This window comes from Rhamphochromis longiceps, linkage group LG12 (genome assembly GCF_057381845.1).
Source record: "Rhamphochromis longiceps isolate RC_006_pf linkage group LG12, R_longiceps_female_GT1.1, whole genome shotgun sequence".
Classification (NCBI taxonomy): Eukaryota; Metazoa; Chordata; class Actinopteri; order Cichliformes; family Cichlidae; genus Rhamphochromis; species Rhamphochromis longiceps.
In genome coordinates, this window is record NC_140568.1 from 37,460,239 (window position 1) to 37,478,621 (window position 18,383).

Below are 18,383 nucleotides of genomic sequence, written 5' to 3' on the forward strand. Positions count from 1 at the left end.
GACTGGCCAGTGTGAGCCACCATCACCCTTATTTACAGGCAACACCAACTGTAAAGGAGATACCAGTGCAGACACCAGTTTACACATTAAAAAGAAAAACCTGGCTAAATCTGACTCTGCTTCCCAGCTCAATCACCCATTCACAAATTTATCCCAGTGGTTGCAGCTCTTCTCTGCAATAAATGTGAAATCTGAATGACCCCTGTGAAAGAGATCCAATCTCTTGAGTAATCTGTTTGTTATTGATTAGATGTTATTTGATGTTTGGTCGGTGGCCAACAGGTTAGGATTCACCCTGCTATAAAAGGCTGTCTATGCAGTAATGGACAGCCTGTAAGGTGAGCAAGGTCATGCAGCGGCCTTTTTCATAATCCATTCATAAATAAAACAGGACAAAAGAGCACAGGTTTTTCTTAGGAAGAGATATACATTGTTTGATGTTTGTTAGTGGAAGGAACTTACTGGACCGGACTCTCACCATTAATGAAATTGAGTGTTACCTCATTGTGCTGAGCCTCATGGCAATCCCAGAGGATGGGGGCTACAGGAGGGGGCAGCATCTGTTCAAACAAGCGGAGTAAAAAATGCTACAGAAAATCATCAGGGGGGAAGGATAACAAGTAATGCTGCAACATTGTTTCTGCCAAAAGAAAGGCTGGGAGGGTGAAGCGGGGTAAAACAGTTCAACCTTTGTAATGGTCTCTTTTTATGTTCGGTCAGCAGAGCGACACTGATGTCTTTTTTTTTTCTTGCTGGACTTGTTGGAGGCAGAAGACATCAAACTTTGAAAGCTGACAAAAAACTGTTTTATGCAAATAATGGGGCTTATGGTGAGATAAAGGAAACTATTTATACATGCCCCAACAAGAAGCCTCTTATCTGTAGGGTAAATAATTTCAGACAAGTTCTTCAAACTAGTGTCTGTTGCCCACATAGATCATTCACTGTATTCTGACACATTTTTGAGCCCCCCCCCCCCCAATCCACAGGGCTACACCAATAGCTTTTGGTTTGTGCTTTGAAGACATGGCTAAAGTTCAAATGTGGTTGAACAGCAAGCCCTATTATTTTTAAACAAATGGCCATTCATGACTTTGGAAAAGAAAGTCTTCTATGAACGTATCTGTCATTCTGCAGAGGCAGCTTGGTCCGTGATTACATGGTGAAACGGGACTTCACTTCACATTGTTTCCTGGGAACAACTTCAGGTCACCAACCTCACACACCCAACAATTATAATGAGTCAGTCAGTTTAGAGTCAGTCACTCTTTGGCCCCTGTTTAGTCTCATATTGTGAACAGAAAGTTGTTATTAAGTGTGGTTCTATTGCAAGTATGGGCACCGCTGAAGAGTAAATCCTGTCTCATATTTGTTCACAGGCCAATTGTAAACACATCTTAGCCGATAAAGAAGGTGTCAGATAACACAGGCGGTATGCAAACAATGATTCACGTCTTTAGACTGAATTTTATTTTCAGTGTATTCATCAGCAGCACTGTACGAATAATACAGCCAACACCCTCACAACTTCACAAAAGTAGCTGCAGGTTATATCTTCACGTGTAAACAGGGACAAAGAGGTGTGTCTGAACTAAGACCGTTGTAAATGGAAAACTAAGACTGTCCTAAATGCCAACATCAGCATGCTAACATCCTCATAACTTTAGCTAACATGCTGACGTTTACTGTGTTCCTGTTAGTTCAGTATGGTAGCCTTGTATGGTTTTATGTGCTAATTATTGCGTCTTGCAACCCTGAACTTGATAAGCAGCTAAGACAATGGGCGGATGGATGAATTGAGCTGATGTAAATGCTTTTGGTTATGTTGCAGATATTACACATTGGGAAAAAAAATGGAAATGTGACTTGATGATTGAGCTTGATGTGAAATCAGAGGACCAGTAGTTGTCAGTATATTGTACCGAATAAAACTAGGAAAACTGGGGGAGATTACCAAAGCTATTTATGCTATGGGTGCCACGAATGTAAACTTAATTAAATTGCTGGGATATTTCAGTCTACCATACACTGAAGTCTCTAAACTAGTCATGCTAGCATGAGTAAAATGACAGTTTAACTGTTCAAGTAATCTAAATGTTTTAGAATACTTGAAGGTCTAAAGACTTTAGGTTTAATTTGCTTCATATGCAACATTTGAGAAAGTGTGATTTTGAGTTTGGAAAGAATTTTAAAGGAATCTTATTTGCTTTCCTTGTTTTTATTCATCTTCAGTTTTCCTCTCAGAAGATGGAGTAATATCCCCCAGACTCTCATTTGGAATGGAGTAAAATGTCAAATCTAAAATGATAAACTCCGTTATAATAACTGTAAACAAAGCTGTGGCAGTTTGTTTAAAAACACAACATTGTTACGCTGTGAGAACCATCAGGGACTTCTTAAACACTACAGCAGCATGGTCTACATCACCCTTTAAACATAATCTTAAAAAAAAAAAAGATAACTTGAGCTTTTAGATGGTTAGATGGTTAACCGTTTAGTTAACCCAGGCAATGTTAAAGCTGCTTGGTAATAAAACAAAATGAAGGCAGCTTTTCTTAATTATTAAAAAAAATAGAAGCACGGTATAGTTTTACTTGACAGAAACGATGTACTTTCTGTAGATTCAAAAAGTAAAAACCAACCACACCATCCACCAGGCACATCTTATCATCTGTATTCTGCACCTCCCTCCTTAAAACTACACAACAGAAACACCATTAACTCCTTCTGTAAATACTGCTTGACATAAGCTGACATAGGGCCGCACCATAGTGGAGCCTGGTACCAAACATTAAGTCACGATACTAGCGAGGCAGAGACAGCCTTTGTAAGGCTCGAGCCGTGATATACAGGCATAGTTGTGGGCATGGGGTCTTGTGAGGAGTGCTGGGAAAATTTCGCTGGAGGTAATTTAATGCAAACAGAGCCATAAAGTACTATGGGAAGAGGACTGAACACTAAATTTATTTCATCCATTCCTCGTTCTCTTTGTACGGACTCACAGTGACTGAAAGTGCGCTGTATCAGGAAAAATAAATGTTAGGTAATCGGAGAAGAAATCCAATAACTGCTGAAGAAGCAACACAGAGATCAAAGACAATGTCCTGTACAGCAGTGAAAGCACACAATTTTGAAGTATTTTAGGTGCTTTCTGCAACTTAATACTCTGACTCGACTATTTTTCAGATAGAAATACTGTTCAACATGGACCTAGTAGTTCCTAAATGTGTGTACTGGTGAGTATACAGCTTTAGCAATTCCACCAAAGACTCAGTTTCATTTAAACTTCTCATGAGATTTCATGTTCACAGCAGGAAAGGTCAGGCAACACAATTCCAATCAAACATCAATAGTCTATTGAATAAGTGAGTAGTTTTTGAGTCTCTGAAGAGCGCCACACTTCTAGGTTAAAAACCACAGGACTAGCTCCACCTTAAAAAGTGACAAATTAATGCAGTTTTACATTTTTTTTTAAAGTAATTAAAAAAAAATGTAATGAAAGTACTTTTACTTTACTAGGTAGTGCAACCTAAGAGACAATCTTCCTTTCTCACTGTATGAATGCGTGTTCTCATGGTATGTTACCATAGTTTATTTACTCATCTGAGTTTAAGTGATGGACTGACCACAGTATTTCTTTGTCTGCCTAGGTGTGGCTAATTTCCCACCATTCAGCTTAATGTGTTTTGTTAACTGGAGCCAGTGACTCTTTGTTCCAGAGCGTTAATTTAAGAATTCAAGGTGGCGCTTCTCTCACATTACATCACAATGGCTGAGAAATAATCAGTGAGTTTTCACCTGGTTTAAACATATACTGAGTTGACCCGGCTTAGTCTCTGGGCTTTAGAGGAAAGTCATGCAACAATGTATGCATTGTGCTTTAGGCATAGTCTGACAAATCCAGCCCACAATCTGTTTCACTCAGTAAAAGTTGCGGGACTGCAGGATGGCTTGGAAAGGCAGCGGAAAATGATAGTTGTTTTGTAGGGGTGATAAGAAATTATTTAATACCAGGCAAAATGAACAACTTGATTAATATAAGGACATTTATTATTTCAGCTTGTTGATCAGCAATTTGCTAATGCCTCTCTGCGATTTGGGACTGTGATGAATAATTGTCCTATTACAATTTATTGACTGAATTTATTAGCAACTTATGGAAAGTGAATTCCAGTGTTTATCCATGCTGAAACTAACTGTCATTTGCACCCTGAATTATGTATTCTCTTAGATACAGCCTAACTGGAAACAGGTGTCATTAAAAACAATATAAAAATGAATACAAAAATATTTATATAGAAAAATAGCATGGTCAGTGTTTTTTTCCCATTAAAAAGCAGTAACCACTGCTTTAAAAGCATTACTTTAGATGTGGAGGTGGTTATATGACAAAGTGTGAGTAAAGTTCAGAGAAATTCACTCCCTCAAAGGCTGACAGGACCTTGACCACAGGACCCTGAAGATGAGCGATGACCTATCGTGCAACAGATGTATTGTACTCCTTACAAAGAGCATGTTGGGAGGTTTGCACATCCTCTTTGGTGTATTGTTTTGTACGGTTGCTCAACATCCTAAAGGCTGTAAAACATTGTTAAAATTGGCAGCAAAGACTTTATAACTGGAAAGCCAGCATGCTGGCAACCCCTCTGATTTCACTGTAAACAACAACATTTCCTATTTATTGTAATAGTTTCCCTCAATTGTACTTTTCCGATTCCCGTTGATGAAAGATAGAAACTCTCTGGAGGAAAGTTAATGTTGACCTGTTGTTTTTTAAATTTTATTTTATTGTGCATTTGTGCAATAAACAAAATAAATATAAATGCATGCAATCGAACAAATAATAAAATCAGTTCTTTTTACTTTTGACATATCTGGCCAAGATAACCCCCCTCCTCCCAAAAAATAAAGAAAATTAAGCAATTCATCTGAATTATTTATAGATAAATTTATGAAAGTAGGATTTGTTTCAGTAATGTAATAACAAATGACTCTTTCACAGATCACAGCACACACAGTATCTTAAAGATTGAATGTGTAAATACTGTAGACACACTGGTCCACATCCCAGTGTTTGCTCCAAGACGTTTTTTTTTTTCCAAATGGGGCTGAACTTTCTAAAGTCAGGCCATCTCCGTCCAACCATTTAGAGAGCTCTTTGCAGACAATGTCCACTCACGCCAGTGCAATTGGTCATTGTCAAACAACTTGATAAGTTCGAGTGCATGGGAAGGAAATTCTTCTGGAGAATAAAGGTGCAGCATGTAAAACTTAGAGTGCATATGGTTTCAAGAATTTCCTCACTGCCGGCAAAAGATTAAACAAGAAAATATGTTCCCAGTTAAGAAAGAAAGAAAGAAAGAAAGAAATCAGTATTCAGTGACTTTGCAGCCCCTAAAAGCAGCACTAGAAACTAAATAAGACATACAACTTTCAAAGAAGTAAAAGGCGGCCTAAAAAGGCAGAGATGACTGAATTTTCCTGCCCTTGAGACAGACAGGTAGTGCTTCAAGTCTGAGATAGGAACATGGAAAATATTCTGATGCCAACTACAGTTAGCTTGGTTGCACTTACAGACAAAAGTAAAAAACACATTTTAGGTAAATGCCAACAGCAGGTCAAAGCTGTCAGTGTCACAGTGATGCCACACACAAACTGGAAAGTTCAAAAGTCAACAACTATGCTAAAAATTAGTAAGGGTGACAATTTTGTTGTATGCAACACAAGGGCGTAGATTTGGCATGGACGGAAGGGACATGTCCCCACCAATAATTTAATCTCTTCGAGTAAAGAAAAAGAAAACAGATAGAAATTAAAAAAAAAAAAGGCGATCTGTCAACGTCTCATTCACCCAGCGGTGCAGAAAGAGTTAAATTACGTTCTCTACTGGAGTCCTATATCATGTGACAAATATGGCCAATGTGATTGGCTGTGCCTTTCAGGGAGCTCTGTTTAGTTTTAGCAGCGGCAATCCTGCGCTGCGAGCAGGGGAGGAGGATGGCAGCAAAAAGAACCTGGATATAAGAAAGTATTTTTCAAAGAAACCTGTAAGTCACTTAAAGTCAAGTTCACTCATAAAACCTGTCCATCATAATAACGTTACAGGCAATGCAAGGCAATACATGCCAACCCTCCCGTTTTTCAGTGCCCCTCTTATTACTCTTTCTGGGTTGCAAAATAAACTTTAAAAAATTTTCAGGCGAGAATGTAGCTGTGCAAACTTCAAATATCTGAACCGGGGAGAACAGCAAACTTCCGGCACATCGTTTTAGGCTTTGGCCCACATCAGTCTAAAATTGTATGTAACCATGAATAACGTGTTACCATGTGCACCAGGAGAGACTGGACAGTATAGATGTAAAACAAATATGCCAGCAGTTTATCTCAGTTAATGAGAGGAGAAGGCATGTGTTTGGCTCCTTCACATAGTGGACATTGAGTTGTTGTATGGGACACCAGTAGTCCATGTCTGTTGCTGTAACAGTAGTTCATGTTTAGAGTAAAACACCCCAGCTCACTGACTTGATAGGGGCAATAGTGTGCCTAAAATGTTGCATAATTTTGCTAAGAGATCTTTTACTTTGTGGTAATCTTAGATGAGTAGTTTTATGGACAAAAACCACCAGGTCATTCAGTGTTCCCTTAGTGCTAATGTATCAGAGATGTTGGTGTAATATAACTGAAGTAATGTTGTTAAGTCCTTAAAGTCATATTCTTTTATTGTCATGACTGTATTTTAAGCTATTTTTATTTTTGTATGATATCTGATTTATATGAAATATGGTTGAAGTAAACTAAAGTATAAAATACTTAGTCATTTGTTTAATAGTAACTTAACATTATATAATTCACATATAAAACTATGAATTGTAATTTTAAATGGTTTAAAAGCACGTAGAATAGCATATGTAGGCAAGTATATTTCTCCTTTTTTTTTATTATCAAAAAGCAAAGACGAAAAGGAAAAAAAAAAGAAACAGGGCAGGGTTCGGTGGTTGAATCGTCCGTCCCCACCAATGCCAAAACCAAATCTACGCCCTTGATGCAACAGAAAACTCAGGTCATAAGCACGAAGGAAGAGGACACTCTGACCTGACACTTGACCTTTGCAGTCCACTGAATGCCACTCAATCTGACTGATGTATGCAGAAAAAGCTTTTAGGACACCTTCTGGGTGGAGCAGAGTTGCAAAAGTGAAACTTTACCTACGGCTATAACTCTAGGCATAAGATGTTTATGACCAACCACTTACTGATCAGTGTTGCTGCTGATGCATCGTGTCTAAAGTGACAAACAACCCATTCACAGTCTGTATCAGCTCCAACACTGGTCTTACTGAACGCTATACTTGCTGACATTTAAATTCCAGCACAGTTTTTAAATGCTAAGAATTTGTTCCAGTCTAGTGGTTGCCTTTTCCATCAGCTGATGGTACATAGCTCCAGCCAAAAGGTCTATGGAGAAGTACTTGCTTTCAGCACCAAATTTAATTTAGTATGAGCACACCAGGTGCTGCTCCATCAGCAAAGGGGCCATGTACTGTATGCACCTGTGTACATTTTAACATAGGCAGGTTTCTGGTGTCACTGTCACATGGCTGCATTCAAGCGGACTGTGTTGCTGGCAAAGAAAACTGAAACTGCGCATTAGACAGTTCACTGACTGCATTTGAACAGCTTACTAACTCAGTTTGTTTCTATAAATAGGGATCATCAGAGCTCAAAGAGGGGAAACAGAAGTCTCTCTGTCCCAGCAGTCTTTTCCCTGATGTTTAAACAGCAGGAGAGTCCGGGGACCTAAACTGGAGCTAATTAGCTAATTCATGAGGCCTGAAGGGAGCAACATGTGATTTAATGCAGTCGGCAGCAACAGCCATGTTTCTAAACAACAGGTTTTGTCTATACAATCTGAACAATTTCTCACATTAGCAGAAAAATATGGAAAGTATGCTTTAAGAGTCAAGTACAAATGTATCCTGGGAAACACAGAAGGATTTTAGGCAACTTATCTCTACTGGAGATGTGTGTTGTATCTAAAGATATGTTTGACTTTGTAGTTGCAGTAGCACATATGAAAACAACATCTACTGATCCACACTGAGGGGACATAGGTTTGTTTTAAATCAACACCTTTGATTAGGCATGGCTTGTTACACACCCACATTATGTTGATATGTAGATTAGTTACACTGGCATTCTTACTGGGACAAGTGACATTTCTTTTTCTGAATAAGGCAGCGACTTGGCTTATAAGATGTCAGTGCAAACTGAAGACAATGGTGAAGAGGACTGTCAATCAGTGAACAATGACAGCTGCTTTTTTTTTTTTTTATCGAGTTTGTACGTGAAAAGCTTGATTCACATGTGTATGTCGACCCAAACATAACGAGCATGACGACTACTACTTTCTTAATGTTAGGAAACTGGTGGGTGTTGACATCAGTCCAAAACTCGTCAGTGGAAGGGCTCACCGCAAAGCCCCCCACTGTTACAACACCACGAGTCCATGTAACCGACCAGAAAGCTTCTCTTTCAACTTCGCTATGAAATCAGTCATCACATCCACGACTTGGGCCGGTGATGAGATGCATTTGCGGAGTGTCGGAAAATGCACCCTCTGCTCAACTCAGTCGAAAAGAAGGTTAAGCTTGACTTTAGATGTACACAGTGTTAATGACAGTTTTGGCTCTGTAGTAAAACATTTAGGTTATTCAGTTATTATTTCTGTCGTACAGAAAGCAGACATTGGCCATAAAGCTGTTGTCCAGAATGTGATTCAAGTGTTTCTGATTTTTATCTTTTTTTTGCCTGCTACTGGGGAACAAAGTTGTGATCTCCTCCCTTTGAACACCGCAACACGCTCACTGCAAATTAAACACATAGGTTGGGTATTTGGATTTGGCGGTAAAATAAACAAATACTCGTCGGTACTTGTTTGCTGTACACCTTAAATGTGACACAGCGGAGACATAATGAAAGCAAAAGTTATTTTAACCTGGGTTCCTTTCATATGAAAATTAGCAGTTTTAGCAAATTAACTAGAGTTTTTGCGGCTTCCGCTGTTACCATAGTTACTGAGTAACAAACCGCCGTCGAACGTCACGAGTCAGCAAACGTAACGCTTGTTTTTCGTGGGGTTTTCCAAAACTCATTAACAGATAATATTTACGAAGATGGAGTCTAAAACCAAACAACCAGTTTTTCCTTGGTAAGTCACTTAATTTTTTTTTTTACTGTACTTTTTCTTTTATTTACAAGAAAATATTTGCATTCGCCCTTTTTAACCACTGCTAAGAGAAGTGTCATTGCACTGTCTAAAAAGATGTACTTGTAATGTAATAGTGTTAACTAATGTTACTTGTAAATAGAAATCGAACTAATACATAACATCCCCTTTCAGACTGCTTTATTTCTGGCAAACAGCAATAAATGCATTTACTCATCTACAAGTAAAATTATTTCAGCTTTATGCTAATGTTGTATTGCAGTGCAGCAGGCCTGCATGCTCCAGTTAATTTATATGCTGAGTAACCTTATGCGTATAAAACACCGTATAAGTAACATAAGGGCTTATCTAATGAATTTAACTCCATCTCACATAGGTTCAACAATAAAATATAATATTATAAAATGGCTACAATAGGACAGTTACATAAAATACTAATTTCCTACTCATATTTTGCTTCTACGCTTGAGGGACAATTTGCTTCAAAGAGCATTTTTCCTAGTTGTATTATTGGCAGTATTTTATGTGTGCATTTCTAATACCTATTTCATTTTTACTTTTCAGACCATTGCACTGGTTTAACCTCCTAATTTCTCTTTGCTATTTGGGTTGATTGGGACCTGATGAATGTAAAAACAAAGAATTACCAGATTCTTTTTTAACCTGATTTTTGTATCTGAGAAAAATTTGATCCACATATGAGGACATTCGTTTTAAATTTTGATAGAACAGTAGCAGTATACGGTCCTTGTAAGTGGATATCAGGTCCTTGTAGAGCAAAATTTAGTATTTTGGTCTAGACAACCCAAAATATGATGTCCACATATTGTTCACCATCACTGATGCTGCCTCTTAGACCTACTTCCTGTGTTTGCCCACCTAACCTGAACAAGTATGAGGGCAGGGATGAGGAGACTTGAGAAATACATAGAATTCAGATAAGGAAGAGGAAAAGGGAGAGGCAGGACTAGAGAAGACAAACATGGTACTCTACATCACCGCACACATGGAAAGAGTGCTATTTAAAATTGTCACTGAGCTGCTTTATTTATATCTTTATTTATATTCTAAAGGATGAGAGATGTGCATGTAAGTGGGGGGGGGGGGGGGGGGGGGGGGGTTGATGTATGCCATTATGCTGCTGAGAGAGAGGCGACACAGCTGGACGCTTTACCCTGGTTAAGAATTTCAATATCTCTGAGATTGAGAACACAGTACAGAATAAATAATAAGACAACACCAGTCTGCAGGTAATCTAAGGGAACTAGAGAAACACAAATAACAAAATATAATGCCACTGTTCTTAAGCGGGTGAAAGGATTAAATGCTGGCATGCCACAAGAATTAATAAATAAACAATAACATTTTTTCAAGTTAGATAGAGAGTGCTTGAAAAGTTTGCTGGCTATGTCCCAAAATAAGATTTTTAATCCCCAACAAGATATACTAACACCGTCTTTGTTGATAGATTTTCGCATATATTGTCTCTGTAGACATCATGCAAATGTTATGGCACATTAACTCGGACACTCCTCACCTGAATTTTTCATAAAGATCTGAACAACCAAGGAGACTCTTAGTTAACAAAGGTGATGAATACAGTTGTCATACAACTAATAATACCTTTGGAAAGCTTATAAAGGTCACACTACCAGAAGTAAACATTGCTTTCTTTGCAGACTGTAGCATAATATATCTGAAACTGGTAAAAGTCATACACCAGACTACTCCAATTTCCCTCAGTAAGAATCTGAAACTTGAACTTGCTTTAAACTGCGCTATGCTACAAAATATGATATTGCTACTGCCAAAAGTTTGGAAAGACAGATAAGGGTGTTCATGTAGGAGAATGTTTTTGCAGTATCAAAAAGTCTAAACACAAGAACATTTTGTTGAATTCCATTCCAGCAAATAATAATAATAATTAAATAAATAAATAAACTATCAAGCCTTTTTAAAAAAAGTAAACCATTTTATCATTTGAGCAGATAAAGAAGGACATGGGAGTTAGTACAGACTACATAAGTGTCTAGCTGGCAGAGGTAAATATAAAGACAACTCAGAGAACAGAGTGCAAGTATGTGAAGCAGAAGCATGTTACCTTTTCAAATACACAAAAAGTGTCTGCTTACATGATGAGACACTTTAATTAAAAAAAAAAAAAGTTTCATTCCTGAAGGACCAGGCTCCATGACATATTAAAGACTTCACATTACCAAACTTTAGAAAAGCTCCTAAAAGTAGAATGGGAGGCAGAGCCTTCACTTGCCACGCTCCTTTCCTGTGGAACGAGCTATCTGTCTATGATCAGGAGACAGACGTTACCTACTTTTAGTTTTTGTTTTAAAGCTTATAGGTAGGGCTAGATTAAGTGAGTCTGAACCATGCCTTAGTTAGGCTTCTATACAGTCAGGCTGCTGGGAGATTTCCCACGATGCACTGCATGTCTTTTATTCTCCACTCCCACTACAGCATTCTCTCATAGACTATGAGAGTGTTTTATACATTGTGTCTTTCCATTCACTTCCTCCTTCTGCTTGATGTTTCTTCCTGTTAAAAAGAGCATCTTCCTCTCCACCATCACTTCCTGATTTCCTATTTTTTGTATGTTTGTCACACAAAAATGTTTCAAATTATCCAAAATATTTAAATATTAGACAAAGACAACACAAGTACCGTAATTAAAATATTCAATTTCTGAATGACAGTATTAAGGGAGAAAACAATATCTAAACCTACATGCCCCCCAAATCTAGTAACTGGTTGGGCCAACTTAGCAGCAACAACTGTGAAAGAGTCTTTTTCAGCACTGAGAAGGAATTTTGGCCCACTTATCTCTGCAGAATTGTTGTAATTCAGCCATGATGGAGGGTTTTCAAGCATGAACCGCCTTTTTAAGGTCATGCCACAGTATCTCAGTTGCATTCAGGTCAGGACTTTGACTTTAATTTCTCTTTGCTATTTGGGCTGACTGGGACCTGATGAATATAAAAACAAAGAGTTACGCGATTTTTTTTTTTTTTTACCTGATTTTTGTTTCTGAGAAAAATAAGATCCACATATGAGGACATTCGCTTTAAATTTCGATAGGACATTGGCAGTATAATGTCCTTGTAAGTGGATATCAGGCCCTTGTAGAGCAAAATTTAGTATTTTGTTCTAGACAACCCAAAATGTGATGTCCACCTATGTGGACACCAGGTCATAGGAGGTTAATGATAAACACCGCGATTTAGAAACTGCATTTTGTGTTTACTTGTGCTATCTTTGTCCAATATTTAAATTCTATGATTTGAAACATTTAATTGTGACAAACATACAAAAAAATAGGAAAGGGGCAAACACTTCTGTCACAACTGCTGTTGTGATATATATAAATTGCACATTTTCAACCTTCTTCTTAACAGAATATGAAAAACAGCTTCTAGAAAAATATCTGTGTTGTTCAGCAGGAAATGCACAATGAGTGTCTGCTTTGATATATCTGCTTTTGTTTCTCTGAACAACACAAATTCGCTTTTACTGGGTTGTATTCATGTTGTTTCACAAAGTTTTTACGTTTCTCTAAATCCCCAGGTACAGGGAAAGGTTGCAAGCAAAGTATCTTAAAGCCCCGGATAACAAGCTGTCATCTATCAGGTGTTGGCGTTTCACAAACACCAGTCTCTGCTCATCAGTGACACCTGGGGTCTACACAGGAGTCTCACCTCTTATTTTCCCGGGGACTCAAGAGCACAACTCCAGTCAAACGCCTAGAAAGAGCATCTCTAAAGAGCATGCCTGCTTCTCAAAGCAGATGATCCAGAAGCAGATTCGCAGTACGTATGTCGCTTCTGTAGAGGAAAAACTCAAGCAGCACCCTCTGGCTATGTACCCTCACTATAAGGATCACCTGACTCCTGAAGTAAGCTCCTCTATGCCAGAATGACATAGCTTCAGGTTAGGCAGATAAATGATGCCTGAATGAAGGCAAATACCTTCACACTGTGTTAAAACATATTTACATGGTCTTATTGTTCTCTAGTTATTTAATCGGGTGGTGGCTGTTTTGGACCCAGATTTGAGTGTGAGCAATGCCTCTGCACTTCCTGCACCTTCAGAAGACCTCGCAGAGGAGGAGGTCAAAACAGGAAACAGCCAAACTTAAAATGTAGGTACACACGCAGCTTAGAAATACCTGGCTATTTTAGTAATGCCCAACATGACTTCTCTGCTTAAATGCAGAGAAGTCACGATGTCCAAAATCCAACTCCAAGAAACCCTTCTATATAATAAAAAAAACACATATAAAGAGTATCAAGAGAGACCAGTTGGTCTCAGTAAAACTGAACACAATTAAGGACATCAAAGTATAGTTTTCAGGAGATAGTCTGCCTTCCTGGTAAAAGGTTTGTTATCTCAAACTTTTCAGTTTGAGATAACAAACTAACAAGAGAGCACATTACTGTTTCGCAGAAGTTACAAAATAACTATTATAATGACATGATACTTATGTTTGACTTTTGCAGGATGAATGCTTCTGATGGTGCTCCTCCTTCAAGTCTGTTTGCCACCAATTGTGCCCATTCAAGCACACAGCAACTTCTCAGGTTTTTGTATAAAATCCCAACCAGGAAGGCTATTCATATTTCCAAAGCAAGAACAAAATTCAGTACAGATCACAAATATAAGTGAAATATAAATTTTGATATCTTTTACTTGGGGAGGAAAAAAACAGTTACGTGCAAAAATAAACAAATTCAAGAGTCTGGCAACAGGTCCAAGTAGCTGAACTAAAATGTAAACAAGAGATAGAATGGGGACTTGGATCTGGCACAAATCTCAAGAAAACCCATCGTCCTTTCCCGTCTAACGTAACAAACAGCTGGTTTCATGGCAAGTAACACAAACCATCAAGAGTGAAGAGGATACAAAATATTTGGATTTAAAGACCTCTGTGTGGTAGGTCCACATCGTTTGTATATGGAAAAAGCTCAAGAGGATACAAAGGACAAGGGTGTTTAAGTATGACTTTATTTCTAAAGAATCTCCTTTTTTTGAAGAGTAAGATAAAGATCAATAACAAGAGGTGTGTATATTTGTTATCATATAAAGGAAATATGGATAATTAAGTAGTGCTTATAAACAAAGGATGGCAGAAGATTTCCAGAGTCCCTAAAAGCAGCCGGAACTGTACTAGATGTACTGTATGGGCAGCATGTGTCCCAACTACTTGAATCACAGCTTTTATTGTAAATTTATTATAAATCTATGCTATGAATAAAATAATTATTAAGAGACTTCACATTTTTCAAGCACTTTATTTAAACATGATAATACAGCTGATTGTTTTTTCAAATCAATCAAATCAAATCAAATCACTTTTATTGTCACATCACATGTGGAGGTACACTGGTACAGTACATGTGAGTGAAATTCTTGTTTTTTCAAAACTTTCTGCTGTCAGAGTTCATTCTTGTGACCTTTGAAAAATGAGGCATCTGTAAGACAAAAAAGAAAAAAACATAAAGGTATGATATTTGACAGATTATGATCAATCAGAAACACAATGGAATGTTAAGCATGAGATGCTGTGAGATGCTAAAGGACAAGTGTAATAGCCTTTAACGCAGAACTGGATTTCAGCTGCTGTCACACCTAAAAGTCTTTTCATCTGTTACTGACTTACCTTTAACTACATGACTCTTCTTGTTGATGTTATTCAGCCTTTCCTACACATTCAAAGACTCTGAAATGGTTGCCTTGATCTCTCCAGTAAAAGAATAAACTATAAATGACTCAATCTGTACAAACAGTTGACTCATGTCATGATATCGATGTAGAGTGAACAATGCTTGTAACATGTTTTTTAAAACAATGTAACTGTAACTATCATCAACAGCAGGAAACAGTTTTCAAAGTAAAAGTGTTCAAATCAGTTTGGTTTGTTCCTGACTACTGTCTGAATGGCCTCAGTTTTGCTCAGTTGTGATCATTAAGAACTTTAAGAACTTACTGATAAAAGAAGAGGGGTTCAGAAGCATTTTGACGTGTCTCTGTTAGTTGTTGGGGTCAGAGGTCAGGAGAGAGTGGACTGGTGACCTGCGACCCAGTGAGAGTAGCGGTGGTGAGGAAGTATCCCTCACTGCAGTCTCTGGTATTAATATAAAATTGCCTAAAAAGCAGAGTGTCTGTTACAGATTTAAACCAAATCTTATTTTATTAAACTGCTCTATCTTGCATTATCTAGAGTTATCTATTAAACTATCTATTAAATATTTTCTTGATGATTTTCTTGTTCAGTAACTTAAAAAAACCTGCGTATTTAACCAAACAACAACCAAGACCAATTAATAGTGATAAGAAACTGTTGCAGGTCTAAAATTAAATTAAAATAAAATAAATTAATGCTTAGTAATAAGAAATTAGATATATTAAATAAAAACTGCTTATGAAACTCACTCTGACTGAAGGACTTGATTATTTTCTCATCTGGTTCAGCTGTCTTCAGGAAACATAGCTCGCTGTACACAGTGTGTGTGCAAACAGAGATTTATTACATTGCTTTACAGGCCTGTAGCACACTGCAGGACCTTTCATGAGAGGTAACAGGTCACATGGCTATATGGTGGGATCATCTCACAGCCTTAGGGCAAGTCACACTCACAAAGTCATGCAAAATATTTAGAAAAACAAAAACAAGGGGCACTTTCCCTACCTGCTGAAGGTATTTCTCCTCAGTTTGTAGCCAGTATCGCAATGATCAGTTCTGCGTCACAGACAAAAGAAATATTACAATATGGGTAAAGTGAGATATAACAAGAGCGTATGAGAGTACAGCAGAAATTTGGGTACATACAAGCATTTGAATGATAAAAGGCAATTTTTTTACATTTTATATTACAACATAGACTTTGAAACTGTGTGGTCAGTGAAAGCACTCACCACGTAGGGCTCATCTATGATTTCTTGCTCACTTAGAAATATCACATGATTTCCATATGTGACCTAAGTCGGCCTAAGAATAAAGCTAATGCTTGGGGTGTGTGGGAACTGAGCCAGACGTACAATGCGGTTCTGTGTACTCTCTCTGGTGCAGACCTCCTCCTGTGGAAGCTGCTGCCAGTGGTGCTGTTATCGGTGTGTGGTCCAGGGTTCTCCAAAATCCCTCCTCTCAGGATTTTGTCAAGAGATCTGAGCTCACAAGTGGGGCTCTCCAGCTGCCTCCTTGACTTCAGCAGCCAAAAAGATGTGCATGACAATGTAAATGAAGTGATATTTGGTAATATATTTATTAAAATGTTCATTTTTAACAGTGAAATCAAAATATATGGGACAGTCTTCTTTTATCTGAATTAAATCAATAAAAACACATAAAACTGTCTCCGCAGTCCAACACAAATAGCATTTCAACCCTGTGTTGAAATTATTTACAGTCTGTTTTCTTTCCCAGCTCCAGGAATGCAATTCAAAGGCTGAGCAGATGTCTTGTGTCTGTACAGCCAAATAAAATGATTCACACAAGCACTTGACAGACTGAAAGCAGGAGGGATAGGCGAGATATAGGGAGTTTCTCACTGTACCTTGATCTTGGCGTTGAAGGCATGCTGGGAGGAAGGTGGAGCAGTGTGTGCAGATGGGATCAGGGAGTCCAGATCAGGTGGACACACTTTCAGAGCTGTGTGCAGATTTTGACCTTGGAGCTCCTACAGAAAACAAATGTGGTCATGTCTCCCACTGAAAGATGTGCAATATTTAAAAATTATAGCCTAGCCTAACACACAGCTGAGAACCTTAGCATTGAGCACTTATTGTGTTTTTTTCTATACACAGACATAGAATACAGCATATTCTTGATTATAAAAAAGCTCTGTCCTACTAATTATGTAGAACAGCTTTACCTTCAAGTGGAGGGCATGGTGGAGTTTTAAGCGGAAATATTCCTGCTCCCGCAGCTGGATAAAATCCTGACAGTTTGCAAAGCTCTCCGACATCTTTTGAAATACAAAAAGAAACTGCGGTCACACTGGGACACAAACAGAGATACAAGAGGACTGACAAAGTTCCTTTTTATACTTGTCTCTATAAAATTTTGAACTTTTAATTCAAAAGGAACACAATTATTCTTTGGGAAACAGGAAAGTATGATGCTACCAATTGTAGAATCTTTTAATTAATTTTTATTTAAAAAGGATAATGAACATTAACAGAAGCATGTGGGCCCATCATGTAAATGGGGAAGATTATGTACTGCTTCCATAAGAGTCAGCCAGGTGCTACTAATCAAAATGCACTGGATTTTCTAATCATCAGACTTGAACACCTGTATAAAACCAGAATTTTGGCAGCTTGGTCTGGTGCATTCAGCTGTTTAATTAACACAATGCCAAAATCGTCCCATGAATGGATACCCCAGCAACATCAGACTGCGCATTGCTCAGAGAATTAGGAAAAAACCCAAAAGCTACCTCTCCAACTCTACAGGCCAGTTAGCATGTTAAATGTTCCGGTGCATGACTATTGAAGAAAGCTGAACAAGTATGGCTTGCTTGGAAGGGTTTCCAGGAGAAAGCTTCCTCTCTCTCTAAAAAGAACAGGCTACACAGCTTAAGTGAAATCTGAACAAACCACAGGACCTCTAGAACGATGTTCTTCAAAGTCAAAGTGGAAACATTTGGCCATAATGCACAGCCACAAAACCAAACAGAGCATTATCAGCTTAAATACTTCATGCCAAGTCAAAGGGATGAAATGGGCTTGTTTTGCAGCCATGGGACCTGTAGTCATTAAGTCGACCATGAACTCCTCTGTATGTTAAAGTATTCTAAAATCAAATATGTGGTCATATATGTGTCAGCTGACGCTTGGCCGTAACTGTGTCACGGAACAGGACAATGATCACAAGCACAGCAGCAAATCTACATCAGGATGGCCGAAAAGAAAAGAATCAAGGTGTTACAATGGTCCAGTAAAGTTCAGGCCATAATTAGAAGAGTAAAGAGCATTTTATGATTTTATTAAACAGTGTCAGCAAAGGAAAAAAAAGCAAACAGGGGAAACTGTTAAAAAAGAAAACAGTTACCCCCTGAGGAGAAAGTGTATTTTAAAACATTTATTCTTCACCGCACACTGCTTACACTCAAACCTCTGCATGTTTCAGGCAGTCACCAACATGTTCA

At 38.1% G+C, this 18,383-nt stretch overlaps 2 protein-coding genes across 5 annotated transcripts in view; one reads left to right on the plus strand and one right to left on the minus strand.

Moving 5' to 3' along the window:
- Nucleotides 1–18,383, minus strand: part of LOC146657841 (uncharacterized) — a 31,664-nt gene that overhangs the window by 2,716 nt on the left and 10,565 nt on the right. The window contains exons 17-23 of one of the 4 annotated variants that reach the window (XR_014914107.1): nt 17,106–17,198; nt 16,788–16,910; nt 16,273–16,436; nt 15,923–15,973; nt 15,667–15,728; nt 15,221–15,306; nt 14,587–14,705 (exon numbers count right to left, since the gene is read on the minus strand). Coding sequence is in view for 2 of the 4 variants with exons in the window: in XM_085426194.1 (XP_085282320.1) it covers nt 15,264–15,379; nt 15,667–15,728; nt 15,923–15,973; nt 16,273–16,436; nt 16,788–16,910; nt 17,106–17,198 (609 nt within the window). In the remaining 2 variants the exon portion in view is untranslated. Of the gene's footprint in view, nt 1–500; nt 561–14,586; nt 14,706–15,220; nt 15,380–15,666; nt 15,729–15,922; nt 15,974–16,149; nt 16,437–16,787; nt 16,911–17,105; nt 17,199–18,383 lie in introns of those variants that run through there. The other 3 variants (XM_085426194.1, XR_014914108.1, XM_085426196.1) reach the window with 3 other exon arrangements.
- fam47e (family with sequence similarity 47 member E) lies at nt 9,082–13,873 on the plus strand. The gene is made up of 4 exons (XM_085426199.1): nt 9,082–9,207; nt 12,802–13,129; nt 13,250–13,375; nt 13,734–13,873. Exons 1-3 carry the CDS (start codon nt 9,173–9,175, stop codon nt 13,370–13,372), a joined length of 486 nt encoding a protein of 161 aa, XP_085282325.1. The 5' UTR covers nt 9,082–9,172; the 3' UTR covers nt 13,373–13,375; nt 13,734–13,873.